A 12,488-nucleotide genomic window follows, 5' to 3' on the forward strand; every position below is an offset into this window, starting at 1 on the left:
GACTCAGTCTTTTTTTAATAAACATGACCTATTACATTTGTAAGCAAATGTCAATTTATTTGCAGTTCAAAATTTACTGTGGACCTTTTCTAGATAATTTTTACACATATTTTCATATTTCTCCAACGGATCAACTGGAGCATTTTTTATTTTGCCTCTGTCATCCCAATCTCTCATCTTTACTAGAGCCTCAAAGTGCTTCAACGTCTCAAACTTTTTAGCCTCTTCTGTTGTCATCGGGCCTCCCTGAAAAATCAACGTCTTTTGACTCGCTGGAGTCAGCTAAGAAAGAGAGTTAAGAAAAAAGAAAGTTATTGGATCGCACTAACGTCGTCAAAGAATACATTGCGAAATTTCCTTTTAGTCGATTGAGAGAATGCTAACAATACTTTCGCAGCTATTATAGAAACGATACTTAGCCTGCGTAGCAAGCGCTTCCGCGCGAGTTCGTCGAGAACGTCGGGACGAGAGCAAAAAAAAAAAGATTGACGGGGGAGGAGGAGGGGAAAGAAGGAACCCCCTCCCTCTTCCACCTTTTTTTTTTTCGCTTCCGCTCTTACTTTCGCGCAATAACTCGATTGGAAACGCTTGCTACGCAGGCTAAACGATACTAAGATTAAATTCTTTAGTTATTTCATTTTATTTTCTTTCTATCTTCCTTTTTGGGACGGGGGGAATACCGCTTTTCGATATTTGTGGCGTGAGGAGGTGGGAACATGCAAGGAGTCAATTTCTATTTTCATCGGCAGGCAAAAAATATCTATTAAAAAAAACTGCGATTAATCATTTTAAAAAAACTATTTAGTTTTCTTTTTAGCGTTGCTACATTGTATTTAACACTGTATTTAATACTCATGAATCTGGAGGGCAGAACTAAGGGGGCATAAAAAGGTGAAAACTCCACCTCTTGATCTCGTGACTTTTGAGCTAGAAAAATATACCTTGGTGTGATAGTCCGGGTATTTAAAGACAAGATAACGTTTGGCGTCCACATGGCCACGAACAAAACTTGTCACACATTCCGGAAATCCAAGATCTTTGAGGAACTGTTCACCTACAATCTCATGTGCATTTGTACCCACATCTGCCATTGGAGGAAGATCTCTATCGAACCCAACCAGGTGTCCAATGTCGTGCAAGAACACCCCCAAGATGACCTCGTCGGAGTATCCGTCCTTCTCGGCTAACATGGCGCATTGAATCATGTGTTCTTCTTGAGATACTGGCTCGCCTATATAGTCTCTATCTCCATATTTTTTGAACAAATCAAAGACCTCTTTGGTCGCCCGTTCAGGTGTCGCTGCAGCCATTTTACAAACCGGGAAATGATATGTAGAAGTTGACATATGTTTTTGTCGCTTTGACCACGTGACCAACGTACTGGGAGCGCCTGGCGAATCGTGAAGTGGAAGCAAAGAGAAAATGGACCTGAAAGATGAATATAAAAGTCTAGAACCCTCTTTACGTCGTCGAATTCGACGGGTGACTGTTATAAGTGTTGTTTGGTAAGTACTACTTTGAGGTTTTTCAGACGGAAGGCACTCTTTGATTCGCTTGTGTGCGCAACAGATGGCAGATGTTGATAAGGGTTGGGAGGTGGGCAATATTATCTTTAGCTCGTTCGCTCCACTAAGGAGCTTACACGCTGCATGGACTGTACAGCTGTAGGTTAACATCAATCCCCACATATAAAGGAACTAGAATATTTTGGGTATTTCTGTAGTTAGCGACTCAATCTAATGGCAAAAAAGGTTGAATATTATTTAGGTTAAGGCTTTACAGAGGAACATTGAAATAACATGTTGGTTTTGCGGAGCAGTGGAGAGAACGGTGAAAGTTGTAGCAGCTATTGTTAATCTGCTACTGATAGGTCAGCTTTCCTTTATTCACCCTCCAACACTGAGTCTCTCTTTTACCCTCGTCCCTATTGCATTTTATAGTGGCTGGTTTTGCTGTCATTAAGTGAGGGAGCATTCCTGGGTGACCACGGTATCTTATGACAGCTTCAAAATCTCTGAGGGTGTGTTTGTAAGACCGTCTAAGACTGACAAAGATTTATGGCAAAATTTCTGCAAGATTCTTCTCTTAAGAAAAAGGTCTTAACGGGAAAAGAGTCTGTCTCTTGGAATGATCAGATGGTCTTTGGATAGTTTTTTGTAATAGCGACCTTAAGCAATGGGAACATTACATACTTAATCAGTGTTCTGACTTAATATCGTCATATTACCAGATTTAAAACAAAAGCTTTGAAACTGAGTGTGTCAGACTGGTGGTTGCTAAAGCTCCCCAGATTTATTAATGTTTGTAAACAGTAATGGGAATCCAAATAGGTTTTTAGTATAAGCTACGCCAGCGAATCCAAATACCCTAAAAGTAAAAAATCTGGAAACATTTATGAATCTGGAAAAATCTCATCTTGTGTAGTTGTAGCTTTTAGTTTGCTAATGTCTATTTACCACTGACCATTAATTTCTGCAGGGCTAGCTTCATCCTGGGCAGTGCAGGAATCTTTCACTTATGTAAACCCTGGCTTGACAAACGCAGATTAGAAAGGGAAGCCTTACTTGCTGCACAACTTGAAGAAGAAAAGGATAGTGAGTTGCTGAAAACTTAACACTGAAATATGTTTGAGAATACTTATGCTGGTAACTGACAACCAACTTTGTGTGTGCATCATATTCTGTACACTGTTATTGTCTAAGATCATGCTGAAAAAAAGTAAAATACTTACTGATGCTAAGGATGTGTGACATGAACACAGATGAGAGACATTAAACAAGGTTTGCTACAGCGTGGGTTGTAGTTAATATTTGGATTATGCTGTCATATTGATGTGTACGTTGTGACTACAGTCAGTCAGGGACTTTAGCAAGAAAAAGCCTTACTGTGGTAATCTCATTGATAAACACTTCACACAATTTAAATCTAACAGGAAGTTATCATTCAAGTTATTGTTAAATGTCATAATTTTATTTTTAAGTGATTAAATAATGTTGACTGAATCATTTTGTTGTACATTCTATGGTGAAGATGAAATGCATCTCATGGTAAGTTTGCCTTTTCTTTCTTGCATGTAGTACACACAAGCAGGCCACAAAACCACCAGCTCATTACTGTTTTTTTTTTACATTTACTGTAAATAATTTATTACTACATGATTGGCTTCATCCTTGTAAAAAACAATACCATTCCTGAGATATTTACTTTTGTTTGGATCATTACTTATGTTATCTGATTGCCCTACACTCTCCTGTGTTCTTCATCAGTGGTGTGTAGCTACCCCTGTAAGTACCTTTAAGAGATATTACAGCACAGCTGATGACAAACAAAGTAAACATGATATTAAAAAAAATTGAATCAAAGTCATGTCATTAATAAAAGAAGATTAAATATTGTCCTCAGCATGAGTGTTTAGTCCTGGCTGATGCAGTTACATGTAAATGTTACTTAATGTGCTGATAATCAATTCCGTCTTCAAGTAGTTTATAACTTATTTGTTCTGTTAATAAAACAGCTAGTTGGTCAAGGTTTGTCCTGTTTCAATTCCGGGGAAGTTTTTAATTTGACCTTATGAGAGATTTTTCCATATGTTGTGTTCATTATGAAAGGAGAGCCTCTGGTGCATAGAGGATCTTTTTGTCTTAATTTACATGTATGATGGGGCGGGTTTTAGGAGTAGTTTTCTTTGCACTCTTCTTTCTTTTCTTCTCCTCTTTTCCCTTGCCTTGTTTTCTTTCGAATATAAATGCAAATTGTGTAAAACTCTTTTTGTGTAGTTTTCTACATGTACCGTCTTCTAAAAGTTTGTATCATCCAATTCCTTGCGTACCTTACAATTATACACATATACTGTGTATAGTTTATACATATACTTATATACACATCTGCTTACTACATTGTACATGGACTTGTATCTTTGATATGGCTTATAGATTATTTAAGTTCCAGTGACATTTATTGTCATGTTTCTTACACATCAACACCTTGGGGGTCAGTCAGGATTCTTGTTAGTAATACTGTACATTCTGTCTTGAGTTATTTTGTGGTGATTGTAGATTTTAGCTGACCATAACTTTCTGTTGGCAAGAATGGTTGGTTTGGGAAAAAATTACTTTGTTTTACTTTCTTTGTTCTGCCAATGATTATTGTTTGAAAAGCATTTTTTAGCTTTTGATGAGTTTGAGCACAATTAAAACAAACAGACATTATTTTGAAGACATTCCACAAAAATCTAATGGGTTACATTTGACCTATCCTTTTAAGGAAAAAGTCTTCACATATGATTGCAACATTACTTTTAATTTTGCTTGAGGTTACCATATAGGCTTTTCTTGATCAGTAATTTGCATTATATGAAGGCTGGTATTTGGTAGTTGAAAGCAAAATGGGAGCAAGATTCAGGTTTGAATAGTTTGGTCGAGATGACAAATGTGAGAAGCCTTGAAATAAGTTGGGAGGTTGTAAATAGTTAAGCATTTCGGTTTGTTCTGTGTTATTGATTTTTTGTATCCAGCCAAGATTGTTATGTAAATAATGATGTTTTAAATTTGTACCCCATTTCATGACATATTTCCACTCGCAAATCTTTACTTAAGATCAATATATATTAGAGTATTTAAATTTATTTTAAAAATAAATTCTCTCGAGATTATTTAAGAATTTTAAAAACATCTTACTGGTTCAACCTCAATCCATGTATTTTTATTTAAACTGCCATGCCCTGATAAAATGTTTCCTTGAATACTTAATACAAAAATTTTTCTCTTGTCTCTGATTTGGGGTAGATTGATAATCACTTGAAAATAAAGTAAATTGTCTGATGTCACTAAGTCAACTTCAATTAGTGAGCTTTTATGGAAAGGTATACATGTATATTAATAACATTACTTTTCTTTTAAATAAGTTACTTTTGGGTGAAAAAAATTATTGCCTGGCTGTGATTTGGGGAAAATATATACTGAAGAATTGACTTATTTGTGTATATTTTGTCCTGACATCATGTAATAAAATATTATTGCAAAATAAATTTGAATTATTGGTGATGTTGTCATAAAACACCAAAATTACATTAAACACTGTGTCATTGTGTTTGACTATGCATTAATACAGCTATACTTTATTACTAATCAAATTCAATGAGGTCGGTCTGTAAACCAATATATTTGAATATTCAATTTGAATTGAACGCTTATGTTACAGCCTAGTCATTTGTACATGTAACTGTTTTCATCATATAAAATTATATTTTATTATTATAATAAATACACTGTTATTCTTGAATGAATTGCTGTTAATTAATCATGTGATATTGAAAAATTTTACTGGGAGACAATATTTTAAAATCCTACATAAATAATTCAGTTTTTCTTTCCTTGAGGTTAATGTGGAAAGAAAACCTGAATAAATTCATCATTTCCTATCACATGAATATTATTTTATGAATGATGGATTCATTTTTGTGTCATAAGAGAATCACTCGAGGCATCTGTTTTATGGCCCGCTAGTAATCGTGACTGCAGAGAATAAGCAACAGAGAGTATGTCTCTTTGTTGCCTTGCAAAAATTTGATTTCAGAAAGTGCCTTTTAAAATCTAAAATTTTCAATGGTTCACCAAAAGGCAAGACTTCTATCTTCTCACTGTTGTTTTGTTTCATAGAATAGTATTTTCTTATCATTCTTTCCTGCTGCTTGGAATTAATCTTACTAAAGTGAAATTAACTTATTAGCATCTGTCGTCAGAATGCTTATCAGTATGATAAATATAAGAAATTGTTATTGATTTACAACCTTTTTGCCTCCTATTTCCTCTAACCATCAAATTTCAAATCTTGATTTATCAGCATTTTCACTTGGTACTTTAAGATAGTAACATCAACAGGAAACCAAAAATTTTTCTTCAACAGTTTTATTGAATTAAAGAACTCTTTGCCAGAAACTAACATTTTAGTGTAATATTTCTTTAAGGGCAAGTTGAGAGTAATATAATGTAAAGTATTAAAAATATTATTGTTATTTATATTGTCTGATACTAACAAATTGTATTCAATTTTAAAGGAAAAAAAGGCATTATTGTAGTTCATAGCAAACTGTTATTCTTGATTGTAAAAAGGACATTGTTTTTTTTTCTAACAGGAAAATTTTAACTACTTTTTACTTTTTTACAAATACGGAAACTGTCTTGGAATGGAAGACTGAAAGTCAAATTTGAAACTAAAAAATAAAAACAAAGAAACTTAACATGTTCTTTTTAAGCTTCCTTTGTTAGACAGACAAGACTAATTTGCTTAAGTCGGCTTATTTGCTAAAGGGGTGCTGCTATTTATATTCCAAGATTGTTATTGTATTTAACAATTTAGGAAAATTAAAATTGTCTGGTTGCTTCTGAAAAACCCTGAAAAACGTGCGAAGTTCAGTTTTTGTAACGGTGAGAAATTTGAAGTTTATCTGAAAACTTTTTTATTGATCGCCTTACAATATTTTTTTTTGCCATGTAAACAAATCCTCTAAGATATTGGTTCAAATCTTTGTTTAGTTACAATTAAAGAAGTATAATATGGGTGACCTAGACCGACATCGTAAATTGATGCATGTATATTTTAGAACTAATCTCGCTTTTTCGCATCGATGATCGATGATCGATAATTTTATATCAGCGTGGAAAAATAAATGATTTAAGAAAGTGAAAGGATGGTCGGATGTGTAATAAAATTAGCGCACTCGAACAACTTTCTTAACTGCATGGCGCGGCACAAATTGTTCCCTGTTGATTTGTCGACCAATCATCGTTCACCTTCGGCCCGCAGTAATGCGGCTCTGAATGCTAAGATCCCAGCTCTGTTTTGAATCGAACTAAAAACATGGCGGGCGGGGAGGCAGTGCTTGAAAGGCTGACACATCCCGAGGTCGCAGATTTTTTAATTCGAGGAGCCAGATTCATAAAATGGGACGATGTAGGTCGAACCGCTTTTCACTCGTTTTGGTTTTATGCTCAAGTCACGCTATAAAGCTAAACCTCCGTGTCGTTTCGCTTCGATCTCCATTTTTTATTAAGCTTACTAGCAGTGAGGTTCTTTACCCTGGTAACCTAACGTTAAGGCATCTTCTGTACAAATCTCTACCGGCCATTTTTCTGCAAGTCGAGTTCGCCGCTCAGAATATTCCCGTATTTGTCTACAGGAAGTATTTCTGTGTTATTAATTGTGAAGCCCATTGCGAGATCCCGGCCTTGTGTACATGACAGGGCTTCACTTCCTTTCGCGAAGGTATTAAAATATATTTTAAATTTTTGCTCTTTCTTTGTAGGACTCTCAATTAGGCCAGCCATGTACTGTAAAAGTAGATTCGGCTGGTCATTTAATTTATTGGCGAGCTGAAGATAAGGTAAGATTTAAATAAACCATGTGTAATGGTATCCGAAGGTTGACAGTGCAGGTTTCTTTTTGTTTTTGTCACTCATGCAGTCAGTGCAAGTTTTTGGCACTTTCCAGGTTTCTTCACGATCATCCAAAGTCGCCGTTTTCTAGACTGTTAGGCTCCTGACAAGTGTAACTTTCTATCATCGTAACCATATCTTTTATTTTTCAGTTTAGAGAGAGTGTCAGTTTACATAGCCCTTTATTTTTAAATTAAAACTTTTAATATCTCTGCATTCACACACAGGAAACGGACTTACTGGAGTTGACGTTTGTTCGAGACGTGAGGACGGGAAAATCGGCCAGAATTCCGAAGGTTTGTGATCTGAACTGTTAAATTTAAGCTTAGTTAAAGTATCAAAAAATAATCCAACATGTCCGAAAGTCATTTGCTTTTCGCTGATAAGTGTTCTCGATGATATCAGTCAGCTAGTGACCATGTGCACGATTTTCGATATAAAACACCGAAAAAACGCGAGTCTTTTTGTTGATATTTGGTACTTTGCTTCGAGCTCTTTTGTAAATAAACAATAATTTACCTTTTCCGCCTATATGCTTATAAGTGCCACTCAAAAAAATATTTCTGTAAATGCTAATATATTTCAACTTCTTTGAAGATTTATTAGACTTTCAAATTTAGCCCTCGCAGCTAGTACATAAATTTGTTCTCTGTGAAAGGTTTCTGTTCATTATAATTCTTTTTTTATTCCTTTTTGTGGCATTAACAATGCCTTTAATCCTGTGATAGAATGCCTTATTGCGCCCGGGTAGAATATTTAAGGCATTTTCCAGCTGAAAGTGTGTTGTTCCACTTGTTGTTATGGCAAGAAATAGTTTTTGTTTTGACATGAAAGTGGTTCGTTTTTGGAATGAGGTTTTGGCTTAAACAAAATGCATGTAGGCTTTTCTTTTAATTATTTATTGTTCTCTTTTGTGAATAATATCACCTAGCAATTTTGTGTCACCCTAGTTTGGCAAAATTAAATATTGCAATTTTTCATAACTCAAATTCCCAAATTAAAAGCACCAAACGAAATGTTTTTTGCCCTCACCTTAGCTAATAAAATTGCAGTTTAGGCTTATTTTCCCATCACATCATGTCAATTAATTTTGCAAAAAATTCATGCATATGGAACCATATTTAAGAACTTTGATTGATTTAAAATACTCACTACTTTGTTAATTGGAAAAATACGTTTTGATGGTGGATGAAGGAAGGTTTTATAATTTTTCTTGAGCTTTCCCTTTGATGTTTTTTTCTAACAATTTAACTTTGATCTCCCTTTGCTGGGTTCTTTATGATACATGGCTCTTGTTCTGTGTCTGACATTTGTTGTTTTAGAAAAGAATTAAAATAATAAATTTAAATCATGTTTGTTCAATAAATATGCAAATTTAGCTCCTTTCTACAAAGAAAAGAATATAAATAACATATTCATCATGATTTCCAGACATTAAAAAATGTTACTGGCTCTTAGAATCATATTAATTATGTGAGTCCCAAACTATACCACAAATGATTTTTTGCTTTGAAATAAAAGGTATCTCAGGACATTAGATTGTAATATACAAAGCCAAAGATTCATCGCTGAAAAAGACTGGTGGTGCATCTCCCATTTACTCTTGATAAGTTTGAGCTTTGATCTGTGTAATTTTTGTAAGTTTCAGTGGAACATTTAGTTGTTAATGACCTCAGGTAATTACTGATCATTTTTTTCATGGTGTTGGACAACCTGGTGGTAGATAAAAGTAGTTGTTTAACTTTTCCCCACAGAAAGTAGTGTTTTTTCTTTATCAAGTTTTATTTTTTAACGTACAAAATGGGTGCAAAATTTCAGTTTCGCATGCATCAAGATGTGAAAAATAAATTATTCCAGTAATGAACACTTCACCCATCAGTTACCAACACTGCAGCTTAAATTGAAATTCTTAGCGTGAGTATATTTTTGTATTTGTGGACAGTTCTTATCAGAAGCAGATGTTTAATATTATTTTTTTCCAAATCTCTACATGTGGCATAAAACTCCTGTTTACAAACTGGTTGAAAATAGGATTTTAAAAATGAAGTGTCTTAGTAACAGGCAGCTGACTTTGTTTCTCTTTTATGGTTTCTAAAAACAATTAGCACTAGCGATTTCATTTTTCCATGGTCATTTTTGAGGGGAATTTATGTGCATCATTTTACAACATGCAAATGAGTACTTTAGGCATTGAGCAGAAATTTTTGTGCCAACAACATCGCTCTGATCGTTCCAAACACAAAAGCAGTAAGGGTTATGACAAAAAGGAATTCTTTATAAAGTTAATGTTGTTTCTAGTTTTAAGTTCCTAATGTCAGTAGTTCCAAATTTGTGAAAGACTAACACATAGAAGCTCACATCCAAGCTCTGATATGCTGCTTTGTGCTCAGAGTTTACCTTTTATTGAATTCTTGTTTATTTGAATAGGAACAAAGACTGCGGGATTCACTGAAATTTGGAGTGTCAGAGGAAGAGTTGTTGCAAGACAAAACAATAACAATTGTACATGGACCGAACATGGTGGACCTTGTTTATGTTAACTTTGTTTCTGGTTCAGTTAATGTCACACGTGATTGGACAGATGCTCTTATGAAGTTAACGAACAATCTCTTGGCTGTGAATGCATCTCCTATGAGCTTCCTTGAAAAACAGTAAGTAGAAATTGATTAAAATTTCACCGGTTAACTTCTAGAGCAGTTTGTGGTGGGAATACTTGTCACTCTTCTTTGAGTGTACAAAATCCTTTATAATTACCATCCAAATGAAATGTCTTCAGAATAATTTTTTCATATTCAGGGTGCAAAGAAAGTAATGTCCAATACCCCATGGTTAGTGGATATTGCTGTCGGGCTAGTAAATTCTGTTCTTAATTTGCTCATGGGCAAGTGAAGTGTTTCGGGGAATTCAAATAACAGTAGAACCTTAATCAATCCTGCTCATCGAATTTATTTTTGGGCTAGTTGAAATGACTATTAGGCAAGTACATGCTAGCTACAGCTTGCCCAAATGGCAAGCTGTAAAACTGACTTTCTTTGCATCCTGATATTACTAGTTTAAATTATTTCTTACGATTTTCTTGTAAGAAATATGATTCTCTTTGGCTGGTATCAGATGGAAGATGATGCCAGTAATCTGTGTGAATAAATGTTGTATCCTTATTAATGTTGATTTGTTGTTTAGTTTTACAAAGTTGTGTGTGCAAACAAATGCAGAAGGAAAAGTTCCTGTGAAGAGGTAAGTGACTTTTTATAACAAAAATTAATACAGGCTTTGTCGTTATGTCTGCGGGAGAACAGTCTGACACACACATAGATTGTAACCTCCACTAACCACCTGGAGGCACCAACACTTCAGAGTTTTCAAAATTGAATCAAACTGTTCATTTTCAGATCTTCAATCAGGAAAATTTAATAGTCTGATTAAAAAATGTCTTAAATTTTTTAAGACTACATTTTTATGACCCTTGAAAGATGGTTAACCCTAACCCAGGATTTAGGCAGATTTTAACCCATTCGCTCCTAGAGATTTTGCCGAAAAACGCGTTTTGAAGCTAGTCGAGTGGTTTTCTGGTCACTGTCGTGCTATAAAGAGCTAAAACTTACCACAAACTGGTTTACAGGTCGAACACTTCGCGGTCTTCCGATCCAGATGCAAAATATCAGCTTGCGAAGTTCGGGCATGCGCAGAAAGCAAAATTTCGACATAGTTTTTGGGTTTAAAAGTGACACAGCAGTCTTGACTTTTACTTTTCGCTTTCTCTCCTCCCTTCTTTTTTTGCTTTTCTTGCCTCATTTTTTTTTTCTCTTGCTGGGCATTTAGTAGGCTTGATTTTGGTGGGAAGAGTTTTTAGGAAAGCTTTTAGGATCTTAGGATTAGGCGAAAGGAAAGGTAGGTGGGTAATGGGACAAGATTTTCATGGAGATTTTCAGGTCAATGTCACGTGGTTTTTTGCTTGTTTCTCCGGTGTCCTTGACTGAATTGTGCTCATTCTGGTATGGTTTGAAAGATCTCTTCACTCTGCACAAGTTAGTGAAGAAAGTTGTCCTTGACTGTTAAAACTGATGACGTCACAATGGGTAGAAAGGACCTGGATCCGCACGGGCGGTTACGGGCGGTTCAGGGGCGAATGGGTTAAGCAAAATTATTGTGTCTTATTATTATGTTAATTAAGCTGATTGAACGTCATGGAGCCTCGTAAATTGTAATTATTGTACTGGTGCGACCATGCACAGAGAACTTACATTTAGGAGTTCTTAAGAGCTTGTTGAAACGTGCTTGTGCATGCCAGATCAAATTGGAATTTGGAAGTGATGGCTTTTAAGGAGAGGGGGAAACTGTAGTAGCAGTAGAAATACCTCTCATAGCAAGGGAGAGAACCCTTAACCAACATGGCACTGACACTGGAATTTGAACCTGGGCCACAGTAGTGGGAGGCAAGTGCTCTCATCACTGCGCCACAGTTGCTCCCTTAAAGCTGAAAAATAATTATGTTAATCCAAAATGATGGTGTTAAACAGTTTATTGGAAGGTCAAGCCCAGGCCACCAAAATGTTTGCATCTGTTTCTCTCTTGTCATGTGTACTGAGTAAGTCCGTAACTATCTTTCTAAATTGTCAGCATTCTGAAGTATGTAAGTTCAAGTAAAGAAGACAAGAAGAGAGTGCTAGATGCTCTGCAATCTGTTGGTCTTCCACATGGAAAAGTAAGTTCTTGCAATCATAAAGTATGTTTTCTGGATTGATACTTGTATGTGAGCTTTGAAACTACTTGGAAGTTTGCTAAAACATTGAAAGAAATAATCCAGATATATATAGTGAGCTGAATTCTCCTGAGAAGTGCATTTACTTAGTGCATTATTTGTCTTCAAATAAAATTTTATGTGACAATTTAGCCTTTACGGTAGTTTATGAGTACAGTAATGTGGAAAGAGGCTAGGAACATGGAATCGAGGGTACTGATTTGAATTTTGAATTCAAGATGGCGTCTTTAGGTAATGTTGTATTTATTTATTGTCGTGTAATGTATGTCACATTCGTGATCTCTTTGACGCTAAAA

General features: G+C 35.2%; 2 protein-coding genes and 1 long non-coding RNA gene across 6 annotated transcripts in view; 2 read left to right on the top strand and 1 right to left on the bottom strand.

Moving 5' to 3' along the window:
• Positions 1-1,310, bottom strand: part of LOC140925194 (2-amino-1-hydroxyethylphosphonate dioxygenase (glycine-forming)-like) — a 1,312-nt gene extending 2 nt beyond the window's left edge. Inside the window, exons 1-2 of the mRNA XM_073375165.1 lie at positions 942-1,310; positions 1-282 (exon numbers count right to left, since the gene is read on the bottom strand). The exon at positions 1-282 is cut by the window's left edge and continues 2 nt beyond it. Coding sequence (XP_073231266.1) covers positions 67-282; positions 942-1,310 — 585 coding nt within the window. The 3' untranslated portion in view covers positions 1-66. The remainder of the gene's footprint in view (positions 283-941) is intronic.
• Positions 1,311-1,321: 11 nt separating this feature from the next.
• Positions 1,322-3,002, top strand: LOC140925195 (uncharacterized). Its single transcript, XR_012164375.1, has 2 exons — positions 1,322-1,505; positions 2,479-3,002. It is a non-coding gene; the product is annotated as an uncharacterized lncRNA (long non-coding RNA).
• Positions 3,003-7,011: 4,009 nt separating this feature from the next.
• LOC140924213 (1-phosphatidylinositol 4,5-bisphosphate phosphodiesterase beta-1-like) overlaps positions 7,012-12,488 on the top strand; it is a 29,873-nt gene continuing 24,396 nt past the window's right edge. For all 4 annotated transcript variants that reach the window (XM_073374248.1, XM_073374250.1, XM_073374251.1 and 1 more), the window contains exons 1-5: positions 7,012-7,381; positions 7,661-7,729; positions 9,861-10,084; positions 10,614-10,667; positions 12,051-12,135. In XM_073374248.1, coding sequence (XP_073230349.1) covers positions 9,951-10,084; positions 10,614-10,667; positions 12,051-12,135 — 273 coding nt within the window. In that variant the 5' untranslated portion in view covers positions 7,012-7,381; positions 7,661-7,729; positions 9,861-9,950. The remainder of the gene's footprint in view (positions 7,382-7,660; positions 7,730-9,860; positions 10,085-10,613; positions 10,668-12,050; positions 12,136-12,488) is intronic.

The sequence above is a fragment of the Porites lutea genome, chromosome 14, assembly GCF_958299795.1.
Source record: "Porites lutea chromosome 14, jaPorLute2.1, whole genome shotgun sequence".
Classification (NCBI taxonomy): domain Eukaryota; kingdom Metazoa; phylum Cnidaria; class Anthozoa; order Scleractinia; family Poritidae; genus Porites; species Porites lutea.